The 22006-nt window shown below is 51.5% G+C and overlaps 1 protein-coding gene across 1 annotated transcript in view; it reads right to left on the reverse strand.

Moving 5' to 3' along the window:
• Nucleotides 1–20191, reverse strand: part of si:ch211-250n8.1 (uncharacterized) — a 95701-nt gene extending 75510 nt beyond the window's left edge. The window contains exon 1 of the mRNA XM_068058673.1: nucleotides 20058–20191. Coding sequence (XP_067914774.1) covers nucleotides 20058–20094 — 37 coding nt within the window. The 5' untranslated portion in view covers nucleotides 20095–20191. The remainder of the gene's footprint in view (nucleotides 1–20057) is intronic.
• Nucleotides 20192–22006: the final 1815 nt, after the last annotated feature.

Raw genomic sequence — 22006 nt, forward strand, 5'->3', positions numbered from 1 at the left:
ATTGGTCGTGTGGTAGATAGCGAGGAGGATAGCTGTGGGCTGCAGGAAGATATTGATGGTCTGGTCAGATGGGCAGAAAAGTGGCAAATGGAATTCAACCTGGAGAAATGTCAGGTGATGCATTTGGGGAGGTCAAACAAGGCAAACGATACATGATTAATGGGAAAATACTGAGAAGTGTAGAGGAAGTGAGGGACCTTGGGATGAATGTCCACAGATCCCTGAAGGTAGCAGGACAGGTCGATAAGGTGGTTAAGAAGGCATATGGAATCCTTTCCTTTATTAGCTGAGGTATAGAATACCAGGGCAGGGAGGTTATGCTAGAACTATATAACACATTGGTTAGGCCACAACTTCAGTACTGTGTGCAGTTCTGGTCACCTCATTACAGAAAGGATGTAACTGCCCTAGTGAGGGTACAGAGGAGATTTACAAGGATGTTGTCAGGACAGGAAAAATGCAGCTGTGAGGAAAGATTGGATAGGCTGGTTTGTTCTCCTTGGAACAGAGAAGGCTGAGGGGAGATCTGATTGAAATGTACAAAATTTTGAGGGGCCTGGATAGAGTGGAGGTGAAGGGTCTGTTCACCTTCGCAGAGAGGTCAGTGACGAGGGGGCATAGATTTAAAGTGATTGGTGGAAAAATTAGAGATGAGACGAGGAAAAACTTTTTCAGCCAGAGGGTGGTGATGGTCTGGAACCCACTGCCTGAAAGGGTAGTTGAGGCAGAGACCCTCAACTCATTCAAAAGGAGTCTGGATATGCACCTCAGGTACCGTAAGCTGCAGGGCTATGGACCAAATGCTGGAAGGTGGGATTAGAAGAGGTGGATCGTTTTTTGGCCGACACAGACACGATGGTCCAAGTGGCCTCTTTCTGTGCCTTAAACCTTCTATGATTCTATGAGCTGAGGGCACACATATACACATGGCAGCATGTTATCATTGCTATAATGGAAACTTGGCTTAAAGAGGGGCAAAAATGGCAGCTCAACATCCCTGTATATAGAGTTTTCAGACAGGATAGAGAGGGGAATAAAAAAGGAGGGGGTGTAGCATTATTAGTTAAGGAATCAATAACAGCTATGAGGAGGGATGATATGCTAAATGAATCATCAAATGAGGCCATATGGGTGGAGCTCAGAAATAAAAAGAGGGGCAGCCACACTACTAGGAGTGTACTAGACCCCCAAATAGTGAGAGGGAGATAGAAGAACAAATATGTAGGCAAATTTCTGACTGCAAAAACTATAGGGCAAGAATAGTTGGCGATTTCAACTACCCTAGTAGCCAGGTTTGTGAGGTTGGGGGGTGGGGGGGCTCGGGGGGGGGGGGTGCGCAATGTTGTATTTAGTTATAGGAAATGAAGCTAGGCAGGTGGAAGGTGTTTTAGTGGGCAAGCACATTTGTGGTAGGGATCATAATTCAGTTAGATTTAGTATAATTATCGAAAAGGACAAAGATAGAATAGGAGTAAAGGTTTAAATTGGGGGAAAGCCAATTTTACTAAGCCTGGAAGCGATTTAGCAAAAGTGAACTGGAAACAACTACTTGAAGGTAAATCGGCGTCAGAGCAATGAGAGGCATTCAAGAAGGAGAATCATAGAGTTCAGGGTAAACATGTTTCCACAAAAAAATGGGACAGCCAAATTTAGAGCCCCCTGAATGACAAGGTGCATAAAGGGTAAAATAAGACAAAAAAGGGAAGCTTATGTCAGACACTGAGAACTTAATACTGCAGAAAGCCTAAAAAGTATAGAAAGTGTAAGGGTGAAATTAAAAGGGAAATTAGGAAAGCAAAGAGAGGGCATTAAAAATATTGGCAAGTAAAATCAAGGAAAATCCAAAGATGTTTTAGAAGTACATAAAGAGCAAGAGGATAACTAAGGAAAGAGTAGAGCCTATTAGAGACCAAAAGGCAATCTATGTGTGGAGACAGAGGATGTGGGCAAGGTTCTTGATGAATACTTTACGGTCGTTGTGACAAAAGAGGGGGCATCATGATGTCGTAGTTAAGGAGGAAGAGTGTGAAATATTGGATAGGAGAAACATTGAGAGAGGGTAGTATTATAGGGTTTGATGTCTTTGAAAGTAGATAAATTGCCCGGCCCGAATGAAATATATCACAGGTCTTTAAAAGAAGCAAGGGAGGAAATTGCGGAGGCTCTGACCACCATATTTCAATCCTCCCTAGCTACATTGCCTGTCCCCATTGGGCTTGACGCATACTGACGAAAAAAGTTCTCCTAAATGAAATTTAGGAATCTGTACCCTCTGTATCCCAGTTAATATTAGGGTAAGTAAAATCCCTCACTATTACTACCTTATTGATTTTGCATGTGTCAGAAATTTGCATCTTTTTGTCTACCTCCATCGGACTGTTTGGAGGTCTATAGTATACTCCCAGCAGTGTGATTGTCCCTTGTTTGTTTCTTAGTTTAACCCATATAGCCTCATCTGAAGAGATAATGGTGCCAGAGGATTGGAGGACTGCCAACATCTTACCATCGTTTAAAAAGGGGGAAGGGGTAATCCGAGTAATTATAGGCCAGTCAGCTTAACTTCAGTTGTGGGCAAATTATTGGAATTAATTCTGAGGGACAGTATAAACCTTCATTTAGAAAGGCATAGATTAATCAAGGAAAGTCAGCATGGATTTGTTAAAGGAAGGTCATGTCTAACTTGATTGAATTTTTTGAGTTGACAAATAGGATTGATGAGAGAATGCAGTGGATGTGGTCTATGTGGATTTTAGCAAAGCTTTTGACATGGCAGGCTGGTCAAAAAGTAAAAGCCCTTGGGATCTAAAATTGGCTTAGTGGCAGGAAGCAAAGGGTGATGGTTGATGGGTATTTTTGCGACTGGAAGGCTGTTACCAGTGGAATTCCGCAGGTTTCAGTACTTGGTCCCTTGCTTTTTGTAGTTTATATTAATGAATTAAACTCAAATGTAGGGAGCATGCTAAAGTATTTTGTAGGTGATACAAAAATTGGCTGTGTGGTTGACAGTAAGGAGGAAAGCTTTTAGACTGCAGGAAGATACTGATGGGCTGGTCAGTTGGGCAGAAAAGTGGAAATAGAATTCAATTGGGAGAAGTCTATGGTAATGTATTTTGGGATGTGCAACAAGGCAAGGAAATAGACAACAAATGGGAAGATACTGAGTAGTGTGGAAGAACAGAGGGACCTTGGAGTGTATGTCCACAGATCTTTAAAGGTAGCAGGACAGGTCAATAAGGTGGTTAAGGCGACATATAGCATGCATTCCTTTATTAGCCGAGACACAGAATATAACAGCAGGGAGGTTATGGTAGAACTGTATACAACACTGGTTAGACAGTTCCGGTCACCATATTAAGGAAACATGTGATTACACTGGAGAGGGTGCAGAGGAGATTTACGAGGATGTTGCTAGGACTGGAAAATTTTAGCTATGAGGTAAGATCGGATAGGCTGGAGTTCTTTTCCTTGGAACAGAGGAGGCTGACGGATGACTTAATTGAGGTGTATAAGATTATGAGGGGCTTAAGACACAGTAAATAGGGATGACCTTTTTACCTTAACAGAGGGATCAAAAACCAGAAGGCAAAGATTTTAAGTATTTGAAAGAAGGATTAGACGGAGATGAGGAAACATATTTGCACCCAGAGGGTTCTAGGGACCTGGAACTCACTGCCTGAACAGGTGGTAGGGGCAGAGACAGTCACCGCATTTAAAATATACTTGGATATCTACTCAAAGAGCCATGACCTGCAGGATTACAGATCTAGTGCAGGAAGGTGGGATTAGGATGAGTAGCTCTTCGTCGGCCAGCACAGACACGATGGGCCAAACAGCCTCCTTCTGTGTCGTAAATTTTCTATGATTTCAACCCATTTACATTGTTTGCTTAAAAATCCTTCCCTAGCAATTTATTGCACAATTCAATTAGCCCTTGGGCAGTAAAGTTCCACCTGATTTCCTTTCTTACTCGCAAACTGTTTGGGGTACAAAAGAAATAGCCTAGCTGACCTTGTGATCTTTTGTGTGTTTCTCTCAGAGCCATACACACCATTTCCTACATTACAACAGTGACTACATTACTGAATTGGCTGTAAAGCACTTTGAGGTCATGAAAGGCACTATATAAATACATGTCCTTCTTTCTTTTTCACCCTCACTCTCTGTATTGTTTATCATTGGCAATATCTGAGGAGTTGTTCTTACGGTTCATCAAGCTCACTGTACAGTCCTTGATTGTAGGTAGATCTTGCCTTTTGTTGGGGCCCAGTATTATTTGTAAACCTTGTTCGCTGTAGGAGACTTTTCTCTCCTGGGGTTCATGTGTCTTCAGTGGATTCAGAGGCTTGTGAGAAAGAGATGGGAGCAAACAGGAGAGAGATCTTCTCAGTCCAGGAGCAAACAGACTTTCTCACAAGCTGTTTGTACAAATTCAAAAAAAAAACTCAGGTTGCCCAGCATGTTAGTCATGTGACTAGCTGGTTTGACAATGTCCATTTGTGTATTCGGCCATCTTAGCAGTCAACCTGGAAAGTGAGCTTCCCCGCCTTCAACGTCTGGTGATCAAAAGTCCATTGTGGGTTGAATGAGTCAGGGAATGACTGCTTTGTCCTTCCAAACACTGTCTGTTAATATGCAAATGTATTCTCCAGCCACAGCTGATCTGTTTAACAAGTCCTTTCTTCACTCCAGTAACAGTTTACAATCAATGTTCATGGCAAAACTAATGTGCCTCATTCTTGGCAGGTGGGGGCCTAACATAACACGAGCCATTACAAAAATTTTACGAAACTCCGGAAAGTCAACACAAAAGTAGAACAGCATAGAACTGTCGACAGGTCAACGCCTGAAAAATTAATTCTGTTTCTCTCTCCACAGATGCTGCCTGACCTGCTGGGCATTTCCTGTTTTTATTCTGGAGAATCAACAATTAGGAAGGAAGAGGTTGACCCTTTTTTGATTCAACTGAGGTTTATTTTACTGAAACAATGTAGAAACATAAACTTGCTCAGCCTTGGTCATCACACAGCACCTCTGCAGGGTCACTGCTTTCTCAAGACTGACAATGGGGTGGGCCAGGTGTAAACTCGTACTAGTTAGTTTGGTATCAACCAGTTGGAAGCAAGTCTGGAACAAAGGCCGAAGAGAAAATCAGCCAGCTATCTAATAGCAAAGAGTATCCATCATCAGTTTTCTAATATAATATATATACTATAAAATAAAAACATGAAATGCTGGAAATACTCAGCAGGTCTGGCAGCATCTGTGGAGAAAGAAGCAGAGTTAACGCTTCAGGTCAGTGACACTTCAGAAGGGTCACTGACCTGAAACATTAACTCTGCTTCTTTCTCCACAGATGCTGCCAGACCTGCTGAGTATTTCCAGCATTTCTTGTTTTTATTTCAGATTTCCAGCATCCGCAGTATTTTGCTTTTATATCAGCTTTCTAATGTCTGTCTGTTCCAAACTGGACACAATATGTTACCCATGAAGTACATTGACAATTCTACTGCATTCCTGCAATGCATTCCCTTCAGTATATGGGATATTACAACATATTTATTAGGAAAGCATTACACTCAACAGGTCTGTCCTTTTCTCAGAGATGAATCTCGCCATCTTTTTATTCGTTTCATTGGATGTGGGCGTCGTTGGCCAGGCCAGCATTAATTGCCCATCCATCACACTCCTGACTTGTGCCTTATAGATGGTGGACAGGCTTTGGGGAGTCAGGAGGAGAGTTACTCGCCGCAGAATTCCTAAACACTGACCTGCTCTTGTAGCCACAGTATTTATATGGCTACTCCAGTTCAGTTTCTAGTCAATGGTAATCTCCATGATGTTGATAGTGGGGGATTCAGCAATTGTAATACCATTGAATGTCAAGGGGAGATGGTTATATTCTCTCTTGTTGGAGATGGTCATTGCCTGGCGCCTGCGTGGCACGAATGTTACTTGCCACTGATATTGCCTGGATACTGTCCAGGTCTTGCTGCATTTCTATGAGTCACGAATGGTGCTGAACATTGCACAATCATTATCCCCACTTATGACCTTATGATGGAGGGACGGTCATTGATGAAGCAGCTGAAGATGGTTGGGCCTAGGACACTACCCTGAGAACTCCTGCAGTGATGTTCTGCAGCAGAGATGATTGACCTCCAACAACCACAACCATCTTCCAGTGCGCTAGCTATGACTCCAATCAGCGGAGCTTTCCTCCCGATTCCCATTGACTCCAGTTTCGCTAGGGCTCCTGGATGCCATACTCAGTCAAATGCTGTCTTGACGTCAAGGGCAGTCACTCTCACCTCACCTCGAGTTCAGCTCTTTTGTCCATGTTTTAACCAAGGCTGTAATGAGGTCAGGAGCTGAGTGGCCGTGGCAGAACCCAAACTGAGCGTCACTGAGCAGCTAATTGCTAAGCAAGTGCCACTTGATAGCACTGTCAATGACACCTTCCATCACCTTACTGATGATTGAAAGTAGATTGATGGGACGGTAATTGGCCAGGTTGGGTTTGTCCTGCTTTTTGTGTACAGGACATACCTGGGCAATTTTCCACATTTCAGGGTAGATGCCAGTGTTGTAGCTGTACTGGAACAGCTTGGCTAGGGGCACGGCAAGTTCTGGAGCACGAGTCTTCAGTACTATTGCTGGAACGTTGTCAGGGTCCATAGCCTTTGCAGCATCCAGTGCCTTCAGTCGTTTCTTGATATCACGCGGAGTGAATCGAATTGGCTGAAGACTGGCATCTGTTATAGTGGGGACTTCAGGAGGAGGCAGAGATCATCCACTCGGCACTTCTGGCTGAAGATTGTTGCAAATGCTTCAGCCTTATCTTTTGCACTGATGTGTTGGGCTCCCCCATCATTGAGGATGGGGATATTTGTGGAACTACCTCCTCCTGTTAGTTGTTTAATTGTCCACCACCATTCACGGCTGGATGTGGCAGGACTGCAGAGCTTAGATCTCATCAGTTAGTTGTGGGATTGTTTAGCTCTATCGCATGCTGTTTTTGCAGTTTGGCATGCAAGTAGTTCTGGGTGGTAGCTTCATCAGGTTGACACCTCATTTTGAGGTATGCCTGGTGCTGCTCCTGGCATGCCCTCCTGCACTCTTCATTCAACAAGGGTTGATTCCTCGGCTTGTTGGTACTGGTAGAGTGGGGGATATGCTGGGCAATGAGGTTACAGATTGTGGTTGAGTACAATTCTGCTGCTCCTGATGGTCCACAGTGCCTCATGGATGCCCAGTTTTGCATTGCTAGATCTATTCAAAATCTTATCCCATTTTGCCTGAAGCAGTGCCACACAACAAGTGAAGATGGGACTTCGTCTCCACAAGAACTGTGCAGGGATCACTCCTACCAATACTGTCATGGACAGATGCATCTGTGGTAGGCAGATTGGTGAGGACAAGGTCAAGTATGTTTTTCCCTCTTATTGGTTCCCTCACTACCTGCCGCAGACCCAGTCTAGCAGCTATATCCTTTCGGATTCAGCCAGCTCGGTCAGTAGTGGTGCTACCAAGCCACTCTTGGTGATGGACATTGAAGTCCCCCACCCAGAGCACATTTTGCGCCCTTGCCACCCTCAGTGCTTCCTCCAAGTGGTGTTCAACATGGAACAGTACTGATTCATCAGCTGAGGTGGGGTGGGGGGCACGGTGGCGATAGACCGTAATCAGCAGGAGGTTTCCTTGCCCATGTTTGACCTGATGGCCTGAGACTTCATGGGGTCCGGAGTCAATGCTGAGGACTCACAGGGCAACTCCCTCCCGACTATATACCACTGTGCCGCCACCTCTGCTGGGTCAGTCCTGCCGGTGGGACAGGACATACCCAGGGATCCTCATGTCTACTTTCTTAGCATATCCCTCAATGTCTTCTCTCTCCAGACTTCCTTTTGGCCCTGTGTGCTTCAATCGCCTTCTCTGGCAATTTAACCTCCAACTCTGATGCACTGTTGGTAAGAAAACCATCCTCCCGCACCCCCCCCCCCCCCCCCACCTTAATATTAACTTCCCTTTTTTCACTTGTATCCCTCTCGTATTTGATCGTTTTGCCATCAAGAGCAATTTTCATGGATCAATTTTACCAATTCCCTCATGGTCCTGAAAATTTCAATTAAATCACCTTGAATTTCAAATAAGAAAACCCCCAACATGCTTAACCTTTCCTCACAATCCTGACACTTGGAATCATCTTCACTGCTCTCCACTCAAGGGATGTAGATTGTCAGCATTGTGGATGTGCAATCTGAAGGAACTTAGAATGGAATCATCAGCAAGAGTGGATAGGGTTGGATGTTGAATAACAAGGATAAGAAGCAACATTTTGATCAATCAGAAATGACATTCAGCACGATTAGTTACATTTAGGGCGGCACAGTGGCTAGCACCGCAGCCTCACAGCTCCAGGGACCCGGGTTCGATTCCGGGTACTGCCTGTGTGGAGTTTGCAAGTTCTCCCTGTGTTTGCGTGGGTTTTCTCCGGGTGCTCCGGTTTCCTCCCACAAGCCAAAAGACTTGCAGGTTGATAGGTAAATTGGCCATTATAAAATTGTCACTAGTATAGGTAGGTGGTAGGGAAATATAGGGACAGGTGGGGATGTTTGGTAGGAATATGGGATTGGTGTAGGATTAGTATAATTGGGTGGTTGATGTTCGGCACAGACTCGGTGGGCCGAAGGGCCTGTTTCAGTGCTGTATCTCTAATCTAATCTAATTAATATGTAATGTACAATAGGATGATGCTAGCTTTGGTGATATAAAAATGAACAAGTAGGGGAGAACAAAGCCCTTGTTAAGTCGAGAGGTGATCTTATTGAAACATTTAAGATCCTAACAGGACATGATAGGGTGGATGTTGAAAGGATATTTCCCCTTGTGGGAGAGACGAGAACTAGGGGACTCAGTTTAAAAATAAGGGGTCGGCCATTTAAGGAGACATGTTTTTCTCTGAGGGTTGAGAGTCTTTGGAACTCTCTTCCCCAGAGAGTGGTGGAGGCAGTCTCATTGAATATTTTTAAGGCTGAGGTAGATAAATTCTTGACTAACAAGGGAGTCAAAGGGTATCGGGGTAGGCGGGCAAGTGGAGTTGAGTCCACAATCAGATCAGCCATGATCTCATTAAATTGCAAAGCATACTCAAAGCAGCCGAATTGCCTACTCCTGCTCCTAATTTGTATGTTCATATGTTTAATGGAAAACCAGCACAAGGTCAATCATAGTACAATGAGGTTACTGGGAAAACAGAGCAGCTGTGAACACAGCTTTGATGAGAGGTCATTTGATGCTGAGTTGATTAGAAGCATAGTGCCAGACTCTGTCAAATGCTACTGAGTTGCCCATGGACAAGATGAATAATTTACTAAGTGTTCCAGACCAAAGTTCCAGAGTTATGTAACATAGACAACAAAATCATCAGTATGTTTGATGTTCAGCTGAACACTGTGCCCTTGCTGTGTATGTGTCATCAGTTACTATACCACGTGCATTTGAGAAAGTGCAACATCACCAACAGCATACTTACATGATACTCACCAACAGCATTGTTTCCCTTTCAGTACTCACCAACACTGTTCCCCCTTTGAGGACTAACCAACAGGATTGCTTCCCCTTTCAGTATGCACCAACAGGACTATTCCTACTTTTAGTGCTCAGCAATAGCACTGGGTCCTCTTTTAGTCCACAGCAATAGTGCTGCTTCCCCTTTCAGTGTTCAGCAAAAGCACTGTGTCCCGTTATGCAAACAATATTCAGTGTTAACACTGTGACCCACTCCAATATCACCAGGATTTCAAAGCGCAATGGTGGATGTGAAATGTTCTTACCATATCTAGTTGAGTTGTAAAAAACATCCAGCGACGCAATTACATCTATTGTCTTTTCAAATTGAGAGTTATTTTTAGAAAGAGCATTTTGAGCTGTTAAACAGTAGGGTGAAGAATCAATGGTGGCAGGGTACAACACTCAAGTGTATTGAGTTTAATGTTTTTTCCTTTAGCTTGTTACCAGAAGTCTAAATAATCCTAGTTGCAACAGCGACAGTGTGACAGATATGATATTATAGCCATTTTTCAGATGAGTTGTGAAACAAAGGCCGCGGCTGACCTCGCTCAGATGGATGTAAAAATCCCAAGGCAAAATTTCGAGGAAGAGCAGGAGTTCTGCCAATATTTATCACTCAACCAACATCATGAAAGAAAAACGGATTACCCAGTCATTATCACATTGCTATTTGTGTGATCTTGCTTTGTGCAAGTTGACTGCTGTATTCCTGACATCACAATAGTGGCTTCAAAAATTATTTAATTGGCGGTAAAGTGCATTAGGATATCCTGAGGTTATGAAAGATGCGATATTAATGCAAGTCTTTTTCTTTTTTCTGGGAAGTACAATCAGAGTAATATGGAAGATAGATTGACAAAGGCACTCCATCTGTGCTATTATAGTGTTGTGTTCAACATCACTCCCAGAAGAGTACACTACCTTCAATGAGATCACTCCATACTTCACATCATGCAACTCAAGTTTAATCCTGACTCAAGAGTGTTCCCCAGATGGCTCAATGGGCAACGGTCTGAAGTAGCACTAATCTATCCAGACCAGAGATCCTGGATTCTGTTTCCAGTCTGTACTGGTTTAGTCAGTGATAGCAATTCACCTGCTACAACTGGCCTCCGCCTCCCTGGGCCACAGTGTGCGGAACAAAAAAAAAATTGTTCATCCTCATTCCTATTCCACGAGTCCTGCTTGTGGATGTTGGTGAGGGCAGGCAGAGTTCAATCACGAAACCTCTCCAACCATGTACCATTCCTGGGTAGCCCTTTCTCGAACCAAACAAAGCCAGCATTTATGGCCCATCCCTAATTGCCCTTGAGAGGATAGTTGTGAACCGCCTCCTGAACCGCTGCGAGCATAGCAGTTTGGTACTACATAGTGGCTTTGTAGACCATTTCGAAAAGTTAAGAGTCAACCACATTGCTGCGGGTCTGGAGTCACATGTAAATCAGACCAGGTGAGGACGGCAGATTTCTTTCCCTAAAGGACATTAGAGAACCAGTTGGATTTTTACAATAATCTTCAAGGCCACTTTTTTATTTCCAGGCTTTTTATTTTAAACTGAAATCACAGTAGGATTTAAACTCACATTAGTCCAGCTTCTGGATTTCCAGTCCAACAATATAACCACTATGTTACCGTATCCCCTGCAATTTCATGAGCCCAAACAAAAAAACAAAACCTACGCAGCCAAGAGTGCAGAGACGTCCTTAGCATGACTGAGACTTAAAGCATGTTCATTGTTTGTTTAAAGCACAGACTGGTTACGGCAGCCCCACCCTTCTACACTTGGACCGGCCTGTCTGGTTTTTAAAAACAGAACTCTACTTTTATCCACTTCCTTTGTCTCCCTTGATGCGGAGGCAATGCTTGATTAAGATATTGGTTTGATATTATTTAACAGTTACAGTGAATTAACATAGGAACAAGAAGAGGCCATTCTGGTGGATCAATACCTCAACTCCATTTTCCTGTCTTTGTTCCATACCCCTTGGCACCCTTACCCAAGAAAAATCTATCAACCTCAGTCTTGGAAATTACAATTATTCCCAACATATACAGCCTCTTGAGAGACTGAGTTCTGGATTTCTACTACCCATTGTGTGAAAAAGTGCTTCCTGATTTCACTCCTACATGGCCCAACTATAATTTTAACATTATGCCCCCTTATTCTGGATTCCTCCAAAGAAAATAATTTCTCTGTGTCTATTTTATCAAATGCCTTTATCATTTTAAAGATCTCAAGTAGCAATAGCAAAATTTATCAGCACTGTCTTCCAAGTTCCTGAATCAAACCTCACTTGTGTTGGTTTTGGCTTTCGAAGAGTGGCAACAATGGGTGTAAAATCAGCCTCACATCATATGGACTGGCTGCTGAAAGCTGGGCTCAGCGTCAGGCCCCAATTTGTTTCTGCTTCTCGGTGGAAGGAATAGAGAGAGGTACAGAGAGACTCAGTTAGGGGAATGGGAAATCAGAATAGAGAGATACAGAGAGACTGTGGGAAGGGAAATAGAGAGGATGGGAAGTAAAGGGAACACATAAATAGAAAGACTGGCAGGAAGAATGGAAATCAGGGAAATGCGGAGGCACAGGTACAGAATGGGAAAGTGAAAAAGGAAGTTGCAGAGACTCACTGACAGAATGGGAACAGAGGGGATAGGGGGCAAGGTGCAAAGGAAAGAGGAGACAAGAGTGAAAGATGAAAGTTGTTAGCAGAGGTGTGCCAGATCAATACGCAGTTCGAGCCTGAATCAGTCCAATTTATACTCTAGTGTCCTGGCTATAAATTTTCTGCTGCAGTAATTTTTTTTTTTATTTTGTTTATGGGATGTGGGCATCGTTGGCTAGGCCAGCAATTATTGCCCATCCCTAATTGCCTTTGAGAAGGTGGTGGTGAGCTGCCTTCTTGAACTGCTGCAATCCACGTGAGGTAGGTACACCAACAGTGCTGTTAGGAAGGGAGTTCCAGTATTTTGACTCAGCAACAGTGAAGGAACGGCGATATAGTTCCAAGTCAGGATGGTGCATGGCTTGGAGGGGAACTTGCAGGTGATGCTGTTCCCATCTGCTGCCCTTGGGCTTCTAGGCAGTAGAGGTCATGGGTTTGGAAGGTGCTGTTGAAGGAGCATTGGTGAGTTGCTTCAGTGCATCTTGTAGATGGTACATACTGCTGCCACTGTGCGTCAGTGGCGGAGGGAGTGAATGTTGAAGGTGTTGGATGTAAAGGACTGCTCGGGTATGCAAAAAAAAAAAACCCCAACCCGAGCCCCACAGAACCACATCCACCCAAGCCCGATCCAGCCTGAGTCCTTCCATTTTTGCCGCGCCCGACCCGACCAACTTACCTTCCGTTTTTCACTTTGTTGCTGACCTGCACAAGCTTAAAATAACTGTAACAAAACCACCTTTCAAGTCCAAAAATTAACATTGGATCCGCTTATTTGTGATAGAGTGCGTCCGACCCAGCCCAACCCTGAATGCCAGACCCAGAAGTGCAACACAACTTGACCCGAACCCGATACATGTAGTCGGGTCACGTCGGGTTCGGGTCAGGTAGCAGGCTTTTAGGTGGATGGGGTGCCAATCAAGCGGGCTGCTTTGTCCTGGATGGTGTCGAACTTCTTGAGTGTTGTTGGAGCTGCACTCATCCAGGCAAGTGAAGAGTATTCCATCACACTCCTGACTTGTGCTTTGTAGATGGTGGACAGGCATTGGGGAATCAGGAGGTGAGTTACTTGCCACAGAATTCCTAGCCTCTGACCTGCTGTTATATCCACAACAGTTATGTGTCAGGTTCAGTTCAGTTTCTGGTCAATGGTGACCCCCAGGATGTTGATAGTGGGGATTCAGTGATGGTAATGCCACTGAACGACAAGGGGAGATGGTTAGATTCTCTCGTGCTTGAGATGGTCATTGCCTGGCACTTGCGTGGCGCGAATGTTGCTTGCCACTTATCAGCCCAAGCCTTGATGTTGTCCAGGTCTTGCTGCATATGGACACGAGCTTCGTCACTATCCGAGGAGTCACAAATGGTGAACATGGTGCAGCGATCAACGAATGTCCCCACTCTGACCTTATGACGAAGCAGCTGAAGATGGTTGGGCCTATGACACTACCCTGAGGAACTCCTGCAGTAATGTCCTGGCACTGAGATGATTGACCTCCAACAACCACAACCAGTTCCGAAGAAAGGTCACAGACCTGAAACAATAACTGTGCTTCTCTCTCCACAGATGCTGCCAGACCTACAGAGTATTTCCAGCACTTTCTGTTTTCATTAACAACAAGCATCTTCCTTTGTTCCAGATATGACTCCAACCAGCAGAGTGTTTTCCCCAATTCCCATTGACTCCAGTATTGCTGGAGATATTAAGCATGCTTAACATGGCGAAATCTCTTACTCCCCCTAGTCTACCAAAACCCCGAAATCAATCTTCATTTTATCTCTCACTATTTTGCAGCAATGATTTATTGGGTAATGCAATGAAAAAAAGAGCGCAATGTCGGATATTTGGTAAACACTGGTAAATTCAGAAAGACAATGCTTCGGAGTCTAGTTGCTTTCCTACAAGCACCTTCCCTGGACACCCATTTCCAGCTTATGAATAAAGAAATACTTCCTGATGTTACCTCTCCCCACTTCGAACCCTTTGACAGTAATTGTGGGTTTAGTTTCTCTACCCATTAAATTATGCCAGTGGAAGTGGAAATTCTGTGAGCTGGACGGAAGTCCCTGAAGGCATTGTGATGTTCAAAAAGACCCACCGACCCGAGTTGAACAGGCAAGGCCCTGTGAACCAGGCCTCCCCGTCACACCCCGACTTCATGCCTCACTGCCACAGTCCCGCCTAAGGACACACTCTCGCCACCACATCCCTCACCCATACAACCGCTTCAGGCCCCCCTTCCCTGAATCCCCCACCCGCTCCATGCCCCCCTTATCCCAACCCGCACCAGGCTGTCCAAGCCCCCACCTGCTCCAGACCCCTCCTCCAAGCCCCCCCGCTCCAGACCACTCCTCCAAGCCCTCCCCCCGCTCCAGACCCCTCCTCCAAGCCTCCCCCACCCACTCCAGACACCTCCTCCAAGCCCCCCACCCGCTCCAGACCCCTCCTCCAAGCACCCCCCTGCTCCAGACCACTCCTCCAAGCGCCCCCCTGCTCCAGACCCCTCCTCCAAGCGCCCCCGCTCCAGATCCCCTCTCCAAGACTCCCCCACCTGCTCCAGACCCCTCCTCCAAGACACCCGCTCCAAAGCCCCCTCCCCGCCAGACCCCCCCTCTCCAAGTCCCCCTACCCACTCCAGACCCCACCTCCAAGCCCCATCCGCTCCAGACCCCTCCTCCAAGCCCCCACCCGCTCCAGACCCATCCTCCAAGCCCCCACCCGCTCCAGACCCCTCCTCCAAGTCCCCCTGCTCCAGACCCCTCCTCCAAGCCCCCCTGCTCCAGACCCCTCCTCCAAGCCCCCACCCGCTCCAGACCCCTCCTCCAAGCCCCCACCCGCTCCAGACCCCTCCTCCAAGCCCCCACCCGCTCCAGACCCCTCCTCCAAGCCCCCAACTGCTCCAGACCCCTCCTCCAAGTCCCCCTGCTCCAGACCCCTCCTCCAAGTCCCCCTGCTCCAGACCCCTCCTCCAAGCCCCCCTGCTCCAGACCCCTCCTCCAAGCCCCCACCCGCTCCAGACCCCTCCTCCAAGCCCCCACCCGCTCCAGACCCCTCCTCCAAGCCCCCACCCGCTCCAGACCCCTCCTCCAAACACCCACCCGCTCCAGACCCCTCCTCCAAACACCCACCCGCTCCAGACCCCTCCTACAAGCCCCCCCACCCGCTCCAGACCCCTCCTCCAAGACCCCCCACCCGCTCCAGACCCCTCCTCCAAGACCCCCCACCCGCTCCAGACCCCTCCTCCAAGACCCCCCACCCGCTCCAGACCCCTCCTCCAAGACCCCCCACCCGCTCCAGACCCCTCCTCCAAGACCCCCCACCCGCTCCAGACCCCTCCTCCAAGACCCCCCACCCGCTCCAGACTCCTCCTCCAAGCCTCCCCCACCTGCTCCAGACCCCCTCTCCAAGCCCCCACCCGCTCCAGGCACTTCTCCAACCCCCACCTGCTCCAGACCCCCTCTCCAAGCCCCCACCCGCTCCAGACCCCTCCTCCAAGCACCGCCCGCTCCAGACCCCTCCCCCCGCTCCAGACCCCTCCTCCAAGCCCCCCCGCTCCAGACCCCCCTCCAAGCCCCCACCCGCTCCAGACCCACTCTCCAAGCCTCCCCCACCCGCTCCAGATCCCTCCTCCAAGCCCCCCCCACCCGCTCCAGATCCCTCCTCCAAGCCCCCCCACCCGCTCCAGACCCCTCCTCCAAGCCCCCCCCCACCCGCTCCAGACCCCTCCTCCAAGCCCCCCTCACCCGCTCCAGACCCCTCCTCCAAGCCCCCCCCACCCGCTCCAGACCCCTCCTCCAAGCCCCCCCCACCCGCTCCAGACCCCTCCTCCAAGCACCGCCCGCTCCAGACCCCTCCCCCCGCTCCAGACCCCTCCTCCAAGCCCCCCCCACCCGCTCCAGACCCCCCTCCAAGCCCCCACCCGCTCCAGACCCCTCCCCCCGCTCCAGACCCCTCCTCCAAGCCCCCCACCCGCTCCAGACCCCTCCTCCAAGCACCCCCCTGCTCCAGACCCCTCCTCCAAGCGCCCCCGCTCCAGATCCCCTCTCCAAGACTCCCCCACCTGCTCCAGACCCCTCCTCCAAGACACCCGCTCCAAAGCCCCCTCCCCGCCAGACCCCCCCTCTCCAAGTCCCCCCACCCACTCCAGACCCCACCTCCAAGCCCCATCCGCTCCAGACCCCTCCTCCATGCCCCCACCCGCTCCAGACCCCTCCTCCAAGCCCCCACACACTCCAGACCCCCTCTCCAAGCCTCCCCCACCCACTCCAGACCCCTCCTCCAAGCCCCCCACCCGCTCCAAACCCCTCCTCCAAGCACCCCCCTGCTACAGACCCCTCCTCCAAGCGCCCCCACTCCAGATCCCCTCTCCAAGACTCCCCCACCTGCTCCAGACCCCTCCTCCAAGACACCCGCTCCAAAGCCCCCTCCCCGCCAGACCCCCCCTCTCCAAGTCCCCCCACCCACTCCAGACCCCACCTCCAAGCCCCATCCGCTCCAGACCCCTCCTCCAAGCCCCCACCCGCTCCAGACCCCTCCTCCAAGCCCCCACCCGCTCCAGACCCCTCCTCCAAGCCCCCACCCGCTCCAGACCCCTCCTCCAAGCCCCCACCCGCTCCAGACCCCTCCTCCAAACCCCTCCTCCAAGTCCCCCTGCTCCAGAACCCTCCTCCAAGCCCCCCTGCTCCAGACCCCTCCTCCAAGCCCCCACCCGCTCCAGACCCCTCCTCCAAGCCCCCACCCGCTCCAGACCCCTCCTCCAAGCCCCCACCCGCTCCAGACCCCTCCTCCAAGCCCCCACCCGTTCCAGACCCCTCCTCCAAACACCCACCCGCTCCAGACCCCTCCTCCAAACACCCACCCGCTCCAGACCCCTCCTCCAAACACCCACCCGCTCCAGACCCCTCCTCCAAAGACCCACCCGCTCCAGACCCCTCCTCCAAACACCCACCCGCTCCAGACCCCTCCTCCAAGACCCCCCACCCGCTCCAGACCCCTCCTCCAAGACCCCCCACCCGCTCCAGACCCCTCCTCCAAGACCCCCCACCCGCTCCAGACCCCTCCTCCAAGACCCCCCACCCGCTCCAGACCCCTCCTCCAAGACCCCCCACCCGCTCCAGACCCCTCCTCCAAGACCCCCCACCCGCTCCAGACCCCTCCTCCAAGACCCCCCACCCGCTCCAGACCCCTCCTCCAAGACCCCCCACCCGCTCCAGACCCCTCCTCCAAGACCCCCCACCCGCTCCAGACCACTCCTCCAAGACCCCCCACCCGCTCCAGACTCCTCCTCCAAGCCTCCCCCACCTGCTCCAGACCCCCTCTCCAAGCCCCCACCCGCTCCAGGCTCCTCCTCCAACCCCCCCCTGCTCCAGACCCCCTCTCCAAGCCCCCACCCGCTCCAGACCCCTCCTCCAAGCACCGCCCGCTCCAGACCCCTCCCCCCGCTCCAGACCCCTCCTCCAAGCCCCCCCCGCTCCAGACCCCCCTCCAAGCCCCCACCCGCTCCAGACCCACTCTCCAAGCCTCCCCCACCCGCTCCAGATCCCTCCTCCAAGCCCCCCCCACCCGCTCCAGATCCCTCCTCCAAGCCCCCCCCACCCGCTCCAGATCCCTCCTCCAAGCCCCCCCCCACCCGCTCCAGACCCCTCCTCCAAGCCCCCCCCACCCGCTCCAGACCCCTCCTCCAAGCCCCCCCCCACCCGTTCCAGACCCCTCCTCCAAGCACCGCCCGCTCCAGACCCCTCCCCCCGCTCCAGACCCCTCCTCCAAGCCCCCCCCACCCGCTCCAGACCCCCCTCCAAGCCCCCACCCGCTCCAGACCCCTCCCCCCGCTCCAGACCCCTCCTCCAAGCCCCCCGCTCCAGACCCCCCTCCAAGCCCCCACCCGCTCCAGACCCACTCTCCAAGCCTCCCCCACCCGCTCCATACCCACTCTCCAAGCCTCCCCCACCCGCTCCAGATCCCTCCTCCAAGCCCCCCCCACCCGCTCCAGACCCCTCCTCCAAGCCCCCCCCACCCGCTCCAGACCCCTCCTCCAAAACCCCCCACCCGCTCCAGACCCCTCCTCCAAGCCCCCCCCACCCGCTCCAGACCCCTCCTCCAAGCCCCCCCCACCCGCTCCAGACTCCTCCTCCAAGCCCCCCCCCACCCGCTCCAGACCCCTCCTCCAAGACCCCCCCACCCGCTCCAGACCCACTCTCCAAGCCTCCCCCACCCGCTCCAGATCCCTCCTCCAAGCCCCCCCCCCACCCGCTCCAGATCCCTCCTCCAAGCCCCCCCCACCCGCTCCAGACACCTCCTCCAAGCCCCCCCCACCCGCTCCAGACACCTCCTCCAAGCCCCCCCCACCCGCTCCAGACCCCTCCTCCAAGCCCCCCCCACCCGCTCCAGACCCCTCCTCCAAGCACCGCCCGCTCCAGACCCCTCCCCCCGCTCCAGACCCCTCCTCCAAGCCCCCCCCACCCGCTCCAGACCCCCCTCCAGGCCCCTCCTCCAAGCCCCCCCCACCCGCTCCAGACCCCTCCTCCAAGCCCCCCCCACCCGCTCCAGACCCCTCCTCCAAGCCCCCCCCACCCGCTCCAGACCCCTCCTCCAAGCCCCCCCCACCCGCTCCAGACCCCTCCTCCAAGCCCCCCCCACCCGCTCCAGACCCCTCCTCCAAGCCCCCCCCACCCGCTCCAGACCCCTCCTCCAAGCCCCCCCCACCCGCTCCAGACCCCTCCTCCAAGCCCCCCCCACCCGCTCCAGACCCCTCCTCCAAGCCCCCCCCACCCGCTCCAGACCCCTCCTCCAAGCCCCCCCCACCCGCTCCAGACCCCTCCTCCAAGCCCCCCCCACCCGCTCCAGACCCCTCCTCCAAGCCCCCCCCACCCGCTCCAGACCCCTCCTCCAAGACCCCCCCACCCGCTCCAGACCCCTCCTCCAAGACCCCCCCACCCGCTCCAGACCCCTCCTCCAAGACCCCCCACCCGCCCCAGACCCCTCCTCCAAGACCCCCCACCCGCTCCAGACCCCTCCTCCAAGACCCCCCACCCGCTCCAGACCCCTCCTCCAAGACCCCCCACCCGCTCCAGACCCCTCCTCCAAGACCCCCCACCCGCTCCAGACCCACTCTCCAAGCCCCCCCCACCCGCTCCAGATCCCTCCTCCAAGCCCCCCCCACCCGCTCCAGATCCCTCCTCCAAGCCCCCCCCACCCGCTCCAGACCCCTCCTCCAAGCCCCCCCCACCCGCTCCAGACCCCTCCTCCAAGCCCCCCCCACCCGCTCCAGACCCCTCCTCCAAGCCCCCCCCCACCCGCTCCAGACCCCTCCTCCAAGCACCGCCCGCTCCAGACCCCTCCCCCCGCTCCAGACCCCTCCTCCAAGCCCCCCCCACCCGCTCCAGACCCCTCCTCCAAGCCCCCCCCACCCGCTCCAGACACCCCTCCAAGCCCCCACCCTCTCCAGACCCCTCCTCCAAGCCCCCCCCACCCGCTCCAGACCCCTCCTCCAAGCCCCCCCCTCCCGCTCCAGACCCCTCCTCCAAGCCCCCCCCACCCGCTCCAGACCCCTCCTCCAAGACCCCCCACCCGCTCCAGACCCCTCCTCCAAGACCCCCCACCCGCTCCAGACCCCTCCTCCAAGACCCCCCACCCGCTCCAGACCCCTACTCCAAGACCCCCTCCAGACACCCCGCTCCCGCTTCAGAGCTCCCCCTCTCCTGCTCCAGACCCCTCCTCCAAGCCTCCGCCCGCGCGCTCGAGGCTCCTCCCCTTCCTCAACTCCAGGCCCCACCCCCTCCGCCCGCCCCTTGCTGTAGACCCTCGGACGCCTCCGCTGTCACACTCACCCTTCAGGGCGCCAAGTAGTGGCTCCTTTCTCGACATTTTCCTCTCTCGTCAGTGGCTCGAGCCACCAGAAACGCAGCCACTCCAAACCACCTGACCCGTCTAATCTAACTCCCTCACAAACCAGGCCGCCCCGGGAGGGCGCAGCTTCCAGTCACGAGGCAGAAATTCGGCGGGGCTATCGGTGAACTGGCCTGTCAATCAGCGGACTGGGCGGGGCTAACTGCACACCTGTCAATCAGACACTGGGGCGGGACTAACTGTGCAGACCTGTCAATCAGCAGACTGGGCGGGGCTAAATTCAACGTCTCAATTAAAAATAAAAACAAGAAATGCTGGAACCACTCAGCAGGTCTGGCAGCATCTGTGGAGAGACAAGCTGAGTTAACGTTTCGGGTCAGTGACCCTTCTTCGGAACTGACAAATATTAAAAATGTCACAGGTTACAAGCAAGTGAGGTGGGGGTGGGGCAAGAGATAACAAAGGAGAAGGTGTAGATTGGACAAGGCCACATAGCTGACCAAAAGGCAAACAATATGTTAATGGTGTGTTGAAAGACAAAGCATTAGTACAGAAAAGGTGTTAACGGACTGAATATTGAACAGCATGGTCCCATGCACCTTCCCCTGCAATCGCAGGAGGTGTAATACCTGCCCATTTACCTCCTCTCTCCTCACTATCCCAGGCCCCAAACACTCCTTTCAGGTGAAGCAGCGATTTACTTATACTTCTTTCAATGTAGTATACTGTATTCGCTGCTCACAATTTGGTCTCCTCTACATTGGGGAGACCAAGCGCAGACTGGGTGACCGCTTTGCGGAACGCCTCCGCTCAGTCCGCAAGCAGGACCCTGAGCTTCCGGTTGCTTGCCATTTCAACACTCCCCCCTGCTCTCATGCTCACATCTCTGTCCTGGGATTGCTGCAGTGTTCCAGTGAACATCAATGCAAGCTCGAGGAACAGCATCTCATCTACCAATTAGGCACGCTACAGCCTGCCGGACTGAACATTAAGTTCAATAATTTCAGAGCATGACAGCCCCCCATTTTACTTTCATTTTTAGTTGTTTTTACTTTTTTCTTTTTTTCTTTTTTACATTTTTTACAACCCTTTTTTTTTGCATTTATTTCATTTCATCTTAGTTTGTTCAGTTTGCTTACCCACTGTTTTTTTTCATGTTTGCACTTGCTGCTATTCAATATTCAGTCCATTAACACCTTTTCTGTACTAATGCTTTGTCTTTCAACACACCATTAACATATTGTTTGCCTTTGCTCCATGACCTTTTGGTCAGCTATGTGGCCTTGTCCAATCTACACCTTCTCCTTTGTTATCTCTTGCCCCACCCCCACCTCACTTGCTTATAACCTGTGACATTTTAAATATTTGTCAGTTCTGAAGAAGGGTCACTGACCTGAAACGTTAACTCTGCTTGTCTCTCCACAGATGCTGCCAGACCTGCTGAGTGGTTCCAGCATTTCTTTTTTTTATTTCAGATTTTCAGCATCCGCAGTATTTTGCTTTTATCTCAATTAAAAATGCCACTTCCAACAGTTAGCACTCCCTCAGTACTGCACTGGAGTCTCATAGATTAAAGTCAAAGAGTGGTTACAATAAAGAAGGTGACCATTCAGCCCATCATGTCTATGCCAGCTCTCCGCAAGAGCAACTCACCCAGTACCACTCCCCAGCCTTTTCCCTGTAGCTCTGCAAATAGTGTCTCTTCACATGATTATCGAGTTTTTTTTGAAGGCCTCAATTGAATCTGCCTCCACCACACTCCCAGGTAGTGCATTCCAGATCCTAACCACTCACTGTGTAAAAAAAGTTTTTCCTCATGTTGCCTTTGGTTCTTTGCCATTCACCTTAAATTGGTGTCCTCTGGTTCTGGATCCTTCTGCCAATGGGAACAGTTTCTCTCTATCAACCCCGACTGGACCCCTCACAATTT

This window comes from Heterodontus francisci, chromosome 26, assembly GCF_036365525.1.
Source record: "Heterodontus francisci isolate sHetFra1 chromosome 26, sHetFra1.hap1, whole genome shotgun sequence".
Lineage (NCBI taxonomy): Eukaryota > Metazoa > Chordata > Chondrichthyes > Heterodontiformes > Heterodontidae > Heterodontus > Heterodontus francisci.